General features: G+C 38.0%; 1 protein-coding gene across 6 annotated transcripts in view; it reads left to right on the top strand.

Moving 5' to 3' along the window:
• Nucleotides 1-12,542, top strand: part of PLCE1 (phospholipase C epsilon 1) — a 163,513-nt gene that overhangs the window by 121,114 nt on the left and 29,857 nt on the right. For all 6 annotated transcript variants that reach the window (XM_054831342.1, XM_054831340.1, XM_054831341.1 and 3 more), the window contains exons 8-13: nt 3,599-4,265; nt 4,722-4,904; nt 5,788-5,905; nt 6,281-6,440; nt 11,678-11,800; nt 11,887-12,023. In XM_054831342.1, coding sequence (XP_054687317.1) covers nt 3,599-4,265; nt 4,722-4,904; nt 5,788-5,905; nt 6,281-6,440; nt 11,678-11,800; nt 11,887-12,023 — 1,388 coding nt within the window. The remainder of the gene's footprint in view (nt 1-3,598; nt 4,266-4,721; nt 4,905-5,787; nt 5,906-6,280; nt 6,441-11,677; nt 11,801-11,886; nt 12,024-12,542) is intronic.

The following is a 12,542-nucleotide window of genomic DNA, read 5'->3' on the forward strand; positions in this document are numbered from 1 at the left end:
TTGATCTTCTAGACTGTTGCTTTGCAGTGAAGTTGCAGCCCATATAGACATAGGTGGGTCAGCTTTAAGTAACTGTGTTAGAGTAATGTCAAATTAAGTAACAGAACTGTACTCTTCAGAGGTAAAATTACATGAGGGTTTGCTTAAAAGAGCATGCTTAGGTCACCGCTTGAGGTATTTATTGCTAATGTGTATCAGAAACTTCCATATGTTCAGAAGTATCCAACATATTTCAGCTACTTACATATTAAATCTAATAAGTGACTGCCTGAGAAGGAACTACCATCTTCCTGTTTTAAATGCATTTATTTCATTAACATGTATTTCTAAATTTCATTTCAAATAAATAATCATTATTTCCTGAAAGAATGGTTTCTAATAGAATTATTCACATCTGGCTTTAGTTGCTGCTGGAAAGTGGAGCAGTAAATTAAGCCAAGACAGACAGTCCCACTTCTCTGTCCATTTATGTTGTCTCTTGACTCACTTCAGTTCTAATGCTTTCTTCCAGGAATTATTTTTGTTAATTAATATGCTTTAAAATCAGCTTGCAACTCACAGTCACAATCAACATTTCACCTGGATGAACAAAGTAGAATTTAAATATAAAAGAACAATATGGAGAAAATGAAGTTCTGTTTGTTATGTGTTTATTAAATCAGTTATTGGTAAATTAGTTATTTATGCTTCATATTTAAATATAATCTAGTAAATTCCACTCTAATTAAAGTAGGAATTAAATGAGGGGGAAAAAAAGCTAATATGACACCGAAATGAAAGTTTAAAATTTAAATGAACAAAACTGCAGATAGGTAATTAAAGGTGTTTCTTGGTTCAGGCTACTGTCTACTCAGTTATTAGTATCTGTAGCTCTGGTGCAGCAAGTACTGATTTTAACAGTATGATGACTTGTAGAAAAATACTTCTGCAAGTATTAATTTAGCTCCAGTACCTCATAGACTTTGGAAGTTCCTCATTCACCTGGCATCTCTTTCCTGGGCGTTCAGAGCGCTGGGTGAGGCACAGGAGCAAACGGCTGCAGAGGCAGAAGGGCCACATTCTGTTGTCCCTGTTGTATGGAGGCTGCGATGTTTGCCTTATTTTTGATGCTATCAACAACTATAGAGTTCTAAGGAAGAAACTTGGCTCTCTTTCTTGTGAGACCTAAGTCATATTTGCATACAGTACTATAAAATCCAAAATATATAATAATTAAGTATTACCTGATAATTGTAGTACTGTGGTCATAAAGGCAGAAAAATACACCGTACAGCATGTTTCTCATTACCTTAAAATTGCAAGGAAGACTTTTAATTAGTTTGCCTTTTGCTGATGTGGGTTAGTATTATAGAACATAAACCCACCAAAGTTGATAGGTTAGTTTGATTTGAAGATAATGAAAAGCATCTTATAAAATGAGTTGGCAGGGGGTATAATTATGTTCCCAGTTGTCTAAGCACATAAACTCAATCACTCTGTAATCACTGACCTGTCTGATCACCCTGAATTTCTGTACATGCCAGATAAATATCAAACTTTAGTTTTTATAATTTTTATTAGAGCTGTCTTGACAGTTCTCAAATAAATAAAGGTAGATAAGAAAAGACAAAAAAAAATCAAGGTTGAAATAGTTTTTCTAGAATTGTTAATCAAATGACCTATTACGATACTTTGATGCATCGCTTTGTTAGCCTGATCTCATGTTCACTTTTAAGCTTTCTTAATCACAGTAAATACCTTTTAAAATAATAGGAAAAAACCTCAAGTTTTTTCCTCTTTGTATCCCATGCAATTTTTCCCTCTAAAACTGCAATCTGCTTTAATGTTTCTTTTATCTTTTCTTTTCATTTCCTTGCGTCTCAGTGCAGCACATGTAAAGAAAGCTTCTGATTCAAACCGAGTTCTGTAAGTGTGTTCTCAATAACTGATAGCTGTGTCGCTTTTGGCAGCTCATGTCCGAGGTTGTGTTTCTGTATATGATTACGTGTGTGTGCTTGGGCTTACCTGCTGCTTGTACATTTTAGTCTGCAGCATGCTGGTGCTATCAAATGTGAAATAAGGCATAAACAAAGCTTTTCTTTTTCTGTCTCCACTGTAATAGACTCCTTTGCCCATGCACATCTAGTCTCAGAATACATTTTCTAGCATTTTTGCAGAGACTTATTTGATTGTTTTGAGGGCATGGGAGAGAAAGAGCTGCTTTAGTTGTTTGTTTAATTTAAAAATCTTAATCTTGTATAATACAGGTAAATGTACGTGTACAGGTAAATGTACATGTATCTGGTGAGACTCTGGTAAGACAGTTTATTCCGGCTCAGTTATAATGCATGACCTTTGTTTTTAGGAAGATTTCTTAAGGAAATAGAGCTACAGTGAAGGCTGATACAGTTTTTCTGCCTTTGTCAGTCCCCTCACCACAAGCAATAAATCCTCAGCCTGTTGGCCGCATCTCGCTAAATTTGGCAGAGCGGTGGAGATCTCACTGATTAATAAAGGAATCATTAGAATTGATGTATGTAATAAGGGAAAAAATCAAATTAATTAGTGCCCTGGCTAGAGAAAACTTTGAGGAAGAGCTCATGGTTGCCCATGCTGTTTAGCTTAGGGAGACAGTATATGTGGCTTGTTCCTTGTCACATCACGAGCTGTCTTTTGCTCAGCTGGTAGGACATGGGCAGGAGCTGAGAGTACTGTAGCGATATGAAGGGGAAGCACTGAGGGTATTAGGACGAGATGCCCTGAAGAATATGCAGAGGAAGCTGGTTTGGATTTTATTGTCCAGATATCCTTAGGAAAATGTGCTTCATTAATTTTGCTGTACACGGAACAGTTTGCTCTTTTATGTTCATTAAAGCAGTATCAAAATATTGAACATTGTCCATTCATACATGTTAGAAGCTTCTGCAGGGAAGAAATTTTATTTAAACTACCTCATTTATTAGTTCAGTATTGTTGCTCTGTATCTACTGTTTCAAATTATGGTAAAATATTTCAAAAATTTTGGTTGCTGCATACAAGTTTCATGTTAATATTTTGCATGAGTAAAATTGAATTTTCTAATGGAAAGTATCTGATAAAATTCTTGCTGCATTCTTACGAGGCAGGTATGTATTTCAACCATTATTTTACAAGTGTTAATCAGAGAATTACATAATGTGAAAGGTCTGCACATTAAATCAGTAATAGAACAGGAATTAGAAGTCCTGTCTTCAATCCACTAGATCCTGCTAACAGTTTCCACATACAGTATTTGATATTTCAACTGAAGCAATCTTTTGCTGTGGATTTAGAAACTGGAATCACTTGTCTTTAAGATCCAAATGGACTTTTTTATTATTAATGTAGTGTTTGGAAAGTTCTAAGAAAATATATTGTTACAGGAGTTATAATCAATTGTAGCAGCATCTGTTAATTAATTTAAAATTGTGATAACATAAATTGTAATACTATAAAAACTACAGATGTTTCTGTAAGTTCAAAGTATATAATGATAGTATTCTTTTTATTTAAACTACAGCAGAAAAGACATTCATCAATCATAGCATAAATCAGCACATGTATCACTAAATAGAAGTCTCTCATCTTTATTCACATACAGATTTATAATCGGAGATCTTTCAGATTCTGAAAGTGATATATTTGAGCAGTTGAAGGAGTGGGACGCAAATTCAACAGAAGAGCAACAAAAGGCTTTCTGCCATGGGATAGAACTCATTCCCTGGTATGTGTTATCTATCAGGGCTGACGTCCATCAGTTCCTGCAACAAGGGGCAACCGTCATTCATTATGACCAGGAGACACATCTCTCAGCACGTTGCTTTCTTCAACTTCAGCCTGACAATAGTACTTTGACTTGGACAAAACCCACAACGGTTTGCCCTGCAAATGCCAAGGCAAAACTGAGTGTGCTCGGTAACGCGGCTGAGCTTGGTAAATACCAGTTTCTTGGTAATACTGGACTGGTGGAAGGTTTTTTGGACTTGTTTTCAGCCAAGGCTGTATATATGGGACACTCTGGCATTGATATGCACACTGTGTGTGTTCAGAACAAACTTTGTAATATGTCCCTTGAAGAAAATGGTATAACACTTCTTTATGGACTTCAGACTACTGATAATAAGTTGCTGCACTTTGTTGCTCCAAAATATACTGCCAGAATGCTGTATGATGGATTGCTGGAATTGACTAAAGCTGTAAGAAAAATGAGGAGATTCCCTGATCAAAGACTACAGTGGCTACGGAAACAGTATGTCAGCCTTTACCAGGTAAAAGATGTCAACAATTTAATGTGATGCAATTAGTTTATAAGTAAGATAAGATTAAAGATGAGCGCCAAATCTCCAACTTTGTAACATGGCTAAAAGATCTGATTCTCCACACAATGTTCTGTCAAATCTTGCATGTTTTTAATACACTGAAGTGAAATCTTTTTTTATTATGAAGCTCTTGATATGTTTGGAGTTTTGGAAAAACTATTTTATTAAAGAAAAAGCAATGATTGTACTTGAAAAGGGTGCTGAAATACTGAGTGATGAGGGTTAGGGCCAAAAAACCCCAAAATATCAAACAAAATAGTCCTTTGGTATTCATGCAGTAATTAAAAATTGCCTCCTCTTGATGTTTTGTCTTTCATCGGTTCCTTGGAGATGTCTATATTATTGCTTAAGAAAATGTATCTGTTCTTATTTTCATTGTTTCGTTAATGCTGAGAATTTTTGTAGGAGGATGGAAGGTTTGAAGGCCCAACCTTGGCTCAGGCTGTTGAGCTGTTCGGAGGCAGACGATGGAGTGCAAGAAACACCAGCACGGGAACTCTCACCAAAAGCATCGAGAAACCTAGTGTACAGAGAAACAACACTCTGGGAATAAGTGCAGCTAAGAAAAAGAAGAAAGTACTCATGAGGGTAGAATATTTTGTTATTCATGTATTTTGTTGCTTTTCTGGCTGATTGGTTTCCTTCCTACAGTTACTACGTAGCTAACTGGATTCTGAACCAGAGAAAATAAGTTAGATGATAATTTTAAAAGTGTTTATTGCAGTTTCAGGTTTTGGGCTTATTGTTTTCTAGTAGTTTAGGTTTCTTTTCTCATGCTTGAAGATTCTTAAGACATGTGGGTGCTGGGGCTAGCAGAAGGGAACAGAATCCTGTTGAGACCTTTAGGTGCTACCTCAGTATAAAGGTAAAATATTGGTAATAATAAAAATATTAACGTGCAAAGAGATGTTTGGAGGCTGCTGCCGGTTTCCTTGCTCCTTTTTGTTTTCATGTTCCCTAAACCATCACCACAGTTATTTCACCTCAGGTTAGCACAAAGTTTTATCTTTCATGGGTGACAGGAACACTGGACTTCATCTGACAGTCTCCTCTCTTTTCCTGGACTCAACCACTTTCAGCAATAGCCAGGAGAGAGGAAAATGCAGGGACCAGCAGCTCTACACTATCCACATGTTCTAGTGGGCAGGTAGGAGAAATCTTCAATTACAAGATGCATCCTCTTTAGGCCTCCTCTGCACCAGCAGAATAGTGTAAAACCAGCCGCACCACTTTAGAGAGGTGCGATCATTGTTGTCTTCTGTGTGATGTCAAACTGAGGTAACACCTAATGGTTCCACGCTTCCCTATCTAGCCTGTTCAAGTTGTCCCTTTTTTATTGGTATCAGCCTTAGAGGAGTGTGTTTCATAAGGAATAGCTGATTTATCTCATGGTTTTTTTACAGATTGCACTGATAAAGAATGGGAAAAACAGTGGTTTTGGGATGTTTATTGTGGTGCTCATTATTTCTAGGGTGAAAGTGGAGAGGCCACTGATGATGAAATGGCAACTCGGAAGGCAAAAAGCTGTAAGGAATATCGTAATAGAAGTGGCTCAGATCCTCAAGATATTGATGAACAAGAAGAACCAGGTAGATATATAGCTTCAGTACTTAAAAGTCCCTCAGGGTTTTGCTCAAAGTCTTTTTATACAGACATTTTTTGGTGTTAAAAATATGTTTATGATATAAAACTACTTTGGCAGTTGAAACTCCAAATGCTATAAACTTTTAAATTAATTTCTGTAGTTGTTCATGATCGTTCTTTCATTTGGTTTCAGTAGTATTTCCTTTCCATTTAGATGAAATGGGTATATTAAGTGTTGCTCAGAATGTCCTGGGACAAATCTAGAATCCCTTTAGTGACTTACTGCGCATTAATGAATTATCATATAAGTCTCTTGGACAGAAGCATTTGTATTGGGCCAAATGTTCTAATTGTGCTGCAAACTTTTGTTTTCTCCATAGATCAAAATATTATTAGTAATGCTTCTCCATCTAACAACCTGCCATCAAGAAGAGCTCACTCTCTGACAGCATCTGGATCTCCTAATTTAGGAGCTACAACATCTTCACCAGCAAGACCAGTCTCCTCTCCTGTAATGTCTTCAAGCAAGAGTCAGTCTAGGTAAGGACCAATTCAATGCTTTGATTTAAAAAGAAAAATGTTACTGTTACTTCATTATTAACAAATGTAGTTTTCATGCCAAACTGACGAAATCTGACAACACCAGAAATGTCATTAGCCTTTTGATAGACATCTAAACCACATTGTAGAACAAGATAGGACATTTACGCTGAAATACCATGAATGTGAGGATGGCTTTGTAGCAAGTCCCTGAGCAGCATGCTTCAGTTTATGTCTGTTACAGAAGCAGATTGGAATGCTGTTCCAAAACTACACAAATCTGGAGTTTAACTCTTTCTCCAGATCTTCTCCAAAACGTAGTTATAGATGTCTTCTGTATAATGAAAATCAACAGAACTGTTACACATGTATGAACTAAAGTTCTGAGTTTTCTCAGCACAAGTCATTTTTACCTGGGGGAGTATTAACTTTTGCTGACGTTCCTGGTGATGATTGCAGTCCTCTCTCAGGGAACGGAAGGAATAGATTTGAAATCTTTCTATTACAGGCCTTTCCTGGAACATTCATCCTTTTTGTGTCACTTAGGCAGTGCAAAAGGTCATGCTGTGATTGTGCAGTGACATAGTGCACTAATGTATTAACACTATGAATGGTAATAATGGTGGTGGTGGTAGAAGTTGTTGTAATAATAATATAACAACGATAATATGTCAGGGACGTGAATGGTACTTTATAACATACAAGAAGACAGTTTCAACAGAGCCCTTCCAGCGCCTTTTAACAGAATGAATACTGAGGTATGGTTTTGAGTATGAATCTTGGGGTTTCCAGGAGAGCAGTGGTAAACAATGGAAGAGATTGCTGCTGCTGGTAGAACATTATTTTGAAGAGACATATCTTGTGTAATGGTTTATGTTGTGTATTTCTTGGAGATTTTTTTTACACTTAAAATGGTTGGATTTGGCAATAGATGTGAGTAGTAGAGCCACCTGTGGACATCTGTTGTTGGTTGCTTCTCCTTTTAACACTGCTTTCTGAGACTTTTATTGTGTTCTTTACTTTTTGTTCTTCACTGTCATTCACAACCATGGGATGAACATGCCAGACTACGATTTATTGCTGTAGGACATTTCTCTTCTTTTTCTTTTTTTTTTTTTTAAGGAATGGAACACCTTCTTTATACACTTAACTAAAGAAATACTGCTTTACTACCTCTGGAAAATGCTTCTCTGTTTTGCAAATCTGCTTTTTGCTTTTATGCCAAAATAATGGTTGTTCTCTAAATGAGATTAAAAGGCTCAACAGAGAACTCACATTCCTGGGGAGAGGACAGCTAATGTTCCTTTAAGTCCTCTCAGTCCTGGGTTTCTGTACAGATCCCTGCGCAGCTTAGCACTGTGGGCCTCCCCGAGTTATGACAGGTTTTGCCTGTCAAAGTTGTCTGGAAATTCCACAGTGTCACTTGATAGAGCTCTCCCCAACTTGATATGACCCTTGCTAGAATTTGCTCAGGATATGGCTGTATGGCTGTTTCATCTGTCCTGACGAAATCTTCCTCAGAACAGAATTACATGTTTTATCCATTACTTTGACCCAGTATTCATGAGCCGTTAAGAGACTTGGAGCACTGGAGAGAGTTTTATTATTGGTATTTACCCTTTGGACCCTTAATAGATCTGAATTGTGCTTGCCAATTTTCATGTGTGTGGACACTTAACGTGCTAAAAGAACCTGTAGTGCCTCAACTGTGATGGGTAAGTCTAAGCTATGAAATAGCTGGTGTTCTGCTTTGCTGCAAAGTGCTGTGATCATCCACCCTGCATGTGTATTGATTCACTCCTGGGATCTCTTTTAGAGGAAACCAGCTGGTTGCCTGCAAGATGAAATTTAGGTGCAGTTCTGGGACTATATGCTCGAGAGACTTATGTAATTAGATAGTATGGATGGAGAGCTTACTCAGTCTCAAACTATCTACAGTACACTCCCAGCAAGGATTGTACCTTCAAGCAATCCACTCACAGTCATGGCATGTCCTGTTGCTTTCTCTTACTTTAAATAAATGGCGGTCTGTCAGGTAATAACATATGCCATAGCTTATTTCAGCTGCTTCATATAGAACACACACCAAAAATGAAAAAGATGTCTTAGAGACAGGCAAGCACCATGAGGGACCAAGCCAGACCTGAACCAATTGCTGGGCAGTGCAGAGCAACGTGAACTTGAGCCTTTCTGCCCTACTCAGAAGAAGTGGCAGGATGGATGCCTTTAGCAGCATAGATATAACTGACAGAGGAGCAGACTGGGACAGTGGTCCGCAAGCTGTGGTACGTATAGGCTGGCTCTGTGCAATATTCTTCCTGGAAGCTGCTGCCCTTAACAGTGGTGATACACAAGCTAAGTAAGTTTGGGAACCCACAGGGGCTGAACACAGACATCTTTTGTTTCTTTTTGCTCCATTTTTGTTGTTAATTCTGCAGTCTCATAAAAATCAAGTTATGTACTTAGTTATACCCAAACAGTTTTATCAGTAGCATCATAAATTAAGATGAGGTATCTGTTTTCCAAAGTAACTTGTATACAAAGTGCTTGTACGCATTTGTATGGTGCTGCACAGATTAGAGCCAACAGTTTATTAATTCAGATTAGCTTCTGGATTTAGACTCAAACACTGACAAGGCTTTATATTTGGAGGCAGTGTCGGACACGAGCTAGTTGTGCACGTTAGGTGAGTGCACGATCCCCCACAGAATCCAGAGCTTAGGAGAGCAAGGAGCAGAGGGTCGCACAGAAGCCTTTGCAGCACAGAAAGCTGAGCTGATAGCAAATGTTAGCTGCAGTGTAGCAGCTAGGAGGAAGACAGCAAGAGAGATTTCTAGTTCTTTTTCTCTTTCTCTTGCCACATATGTGCATTATCTTTACCTGACTAGTAAATTAGATCATCTCCACCAAGTGAGAAGCACTAAATAAAATAAAATTTCTTAAACTGAACAAAAAAATTCTAAATATAACAATAGCAATTTAAAAAGAGGAGGACCTGGCTATCTTTGTTGTACATTTTAAATAATAGTAATTCTTATAGGTAGAGAAGGAAAATGGTGTTTGTATATATATAACTCACAACCTTAAGATTCCTGACCTTCTTACAAATAATTTACGTTGAGAATAAATCCTTGTACAATCCAGATATCCAGATAATTTCCAAACACAGGTAGCCTTCTGTCATTCTTTCAAAGCAGATGCGCATCCAGCAAATTCCTGAGTTCTTTGGAAATCTAGTGGTGCCTGTAAGGTGGAGGAAGCAGGGGAAGGGGTGTAATGCCACTGGGAAACAGATAACAGGATGTGGAAAAGTAGGGATGGAGGCTTTTTTGTGAAGAGAGAGTAAACTGCCTCTCTCATTTACTGTATACAGATATAATCCAGACTGCTGCTAATTACAGTTGTGGTTGTTGGTAGTAGTGGGGTTTTCCTGGGGTTTTTGGCTCTTTTTAACAACCTGTATTTATTACCCATGGAACAATTATAGAAGATACTCTTGTGATCAGATCCAGTGAAAAGCTGAGCATTATCATCTACTGCTGTCTTCCATTCAGAACTCTTCAGTTCCAGTCTATTTTCTGGAGTTAAGAGACTTTCCTCATCATGGTTTATTTTTCTTGTCTGATAAAAATGTTAGGAATGATTTTACCCAAAAAGTCACATGCAGTATGCCATAGTGATGTCAAACAAACCAAACATTTTCAACTAAAGTAGATGGTATTTTTTAATACTTTTGAATCACATTCTGTTTTCAATTGCATGCATCCATCCATCTCAGGCCAGGAGTGAATTGAGGAGTCTGATCTAGCATGTTCATGTAAAAAGTCGCCTGCTTGCAGCAGGTGACTGCAAATGTCTTTACAAACACTGGACAACAAGCTGGTCCTGTTTTTCCATCACAGCTGTTGGAACTATTTGTACTGAACCTGATGGCAGAATTCATAGATTAATGGATTTGTAGCTTTGAACATTACAGAGCAATAAAGTCTGACACACTGTCACCTAGTCTGGTATTTTGAAGCAAATACTGTAACTTCTGGAGTTAGTTATGGACAATTCTTGATATTTGTGCTGGCTGCTTAGATCTCTCCCTCGTCAGGATGCTGTTGCTGGTGGATCCCATTCCTGCAGTGTGTGTTCATTGGTGTTTAGGCACAGGGAGGAACTCAAGAGCTCATCAGTGCAAATTAGTCTATGGAATTCATTAAGGACTTGTTCGTGCTGCTCAAGGGATAGTTCCAGTCAGGGACTAACTACACTTACTAGTGTAAATCCTGTAGCAGCCTAAAGATTTTGGGATGTGACTTTTGGAAATGTACTGATTCTGCTTCAAAAACTTTGTTCAGCTGCACAACTTTGGTTAACAGTTGCAGTTATAAAGAAACTGGCTGGGCTCGGTATTACTCAAGTCAACTAAAACAATGAGCACCAAACAGCTAGTTGTTTCCTTTGCTCTCAAGAAATTCCAATCTGCTTTCCTTCCCTTCCCTCAGCCCACAAAGCTGAAAGGAGGAAATCATTAAAAACCTCGTTTCTAGAAGGAAATTGCCTCTAGAGGCTACTGTCCAAGCCTAAAAGTAGAAGGGGACTGTAGCTTGACCCGTCTTTGAGGTATCTGATGATAATCCCGACTGTTCTTGGGAAGTGACGGGGAAGCAATGAGGGTTGAATGCCAGGAAAGGGGAAGGGTTACGCTTCTTAAAATCTGCACCTTTAATGCTCCCAGGTATAAGAAACCCCAGGTGCATAAGGAAAATATTTGATTTTTTTGCATATCCAGTCAGAATATTACTATTTTATTTTGACAGCGCAGAGCTTTGAGGAATTCTACATCAGTTTTATTTTTCCCTTAGCAAATCTTCAACAAAACTCATAAACAGCCTGCGCCACAAGAATACTGCCATTGTTTTCTTTAAAGGGAAAATGAGAATGCTTTCATTTATGCTATTTGCATCAGGCCCTTTTGCACATGGAAAAGTTTTAAATAGCATGCATACACATTATCAATTCCGGCAAAGTTTGCAGCTGTCTTGAGGGAAAAGAATAGCTGCTATAAAACAAGAAGGTACAAACTGTTATTATGCATCTTATAAGATACTGCTTTATTTGCTTCTTCCAGATATTGGTAATAAATGCATTAGGGAAAGCACAAATAAAGTGTTAATGCAGTGATGTGTAATATTTCAATAAGTAGAACTTTACCTTAACCAAACTACAGCAGTCTCTTTCTGATTTAGCACATGGAGCAGCAGTAGCTGGCATGGCCGTGTTAAAGGAGGAATGAAGGGGTTTCAGAACTTCATGGTGTCTGATAGTAACATGACTTTTGTGGAATTCGTAGAGCTCTTCAAATCTTTCAGGTAAAATATATTTTTATTCTGTACAGATGTCATTCATCCAAGTTTATAAAAGAGCAAAAATTGAACTTTTCAATTCTTTTTTGTAGTGTCCGTAGCCGCAAGGATCTGAAAGACCTTTTTGATGTCTATGCTGTGCCTTGCAATCGATCTGGTTTAGAGCCTGCTCCACTTTACACTAATTTGAAGATTGATGAAAATAGCAGTGGATTCCAGCCTGATTTAGGTTTGTTAAAGAGGAAAATACAGCTGTTAGACTTCTGAACCACTTCAGTTATTGCCCTTAAGAAAAGTGTCCCAGTCACATCTCATGAACAACTACAAGTTTAAGTAGAGGATTGCTGCCATGCCTCCACTAATACCTAGTTAGCAGGATGAAGACAGGTTCTTTGTTCATAAATGAAGGGGAGGAAAAGTATTCCTGCTTTACTTTAGCCAGATATGTTTGTAACTGGTATGGCAGAGGCATAAAACTTGTTGCTGAGCAGCTGGGCCCAACACAGGGATTTGTACCTGATTGCAGGAGCTCTGGCATCTGCTGCAGGGCTAAAACAGTGAGAAAACGTAGGGAGGAGAAATGAGGAGGCTGTGCCCTGTGTCTCATTTGGTTGTTTTTTTCCTATCTGGTTTCCTAGTAGATCTGCTTTATGTAGGACAAGGGGGAAGGAAACCTCTGTCCCCCTTTACATTACCCTGTTACCATAATCTAAGTCTGGAGCTTTGCCCACATTTAAAGAAAACAGTT

The sequence above is a fragment of the Grus americana genome, chromosome 7 (assembly GCF_028858705.1).
Source record: "Grus americana isolate bGruAme1 chromosome 7, bGruAme1.mat, whole genome shotgun sequence".
NCBI classification, from domain to species: domain Eukaryota; kingdom Metazoa; phylum Chordata; class Aves; order Gruiformes; family Gruidae; genus Grus; species Grus americana.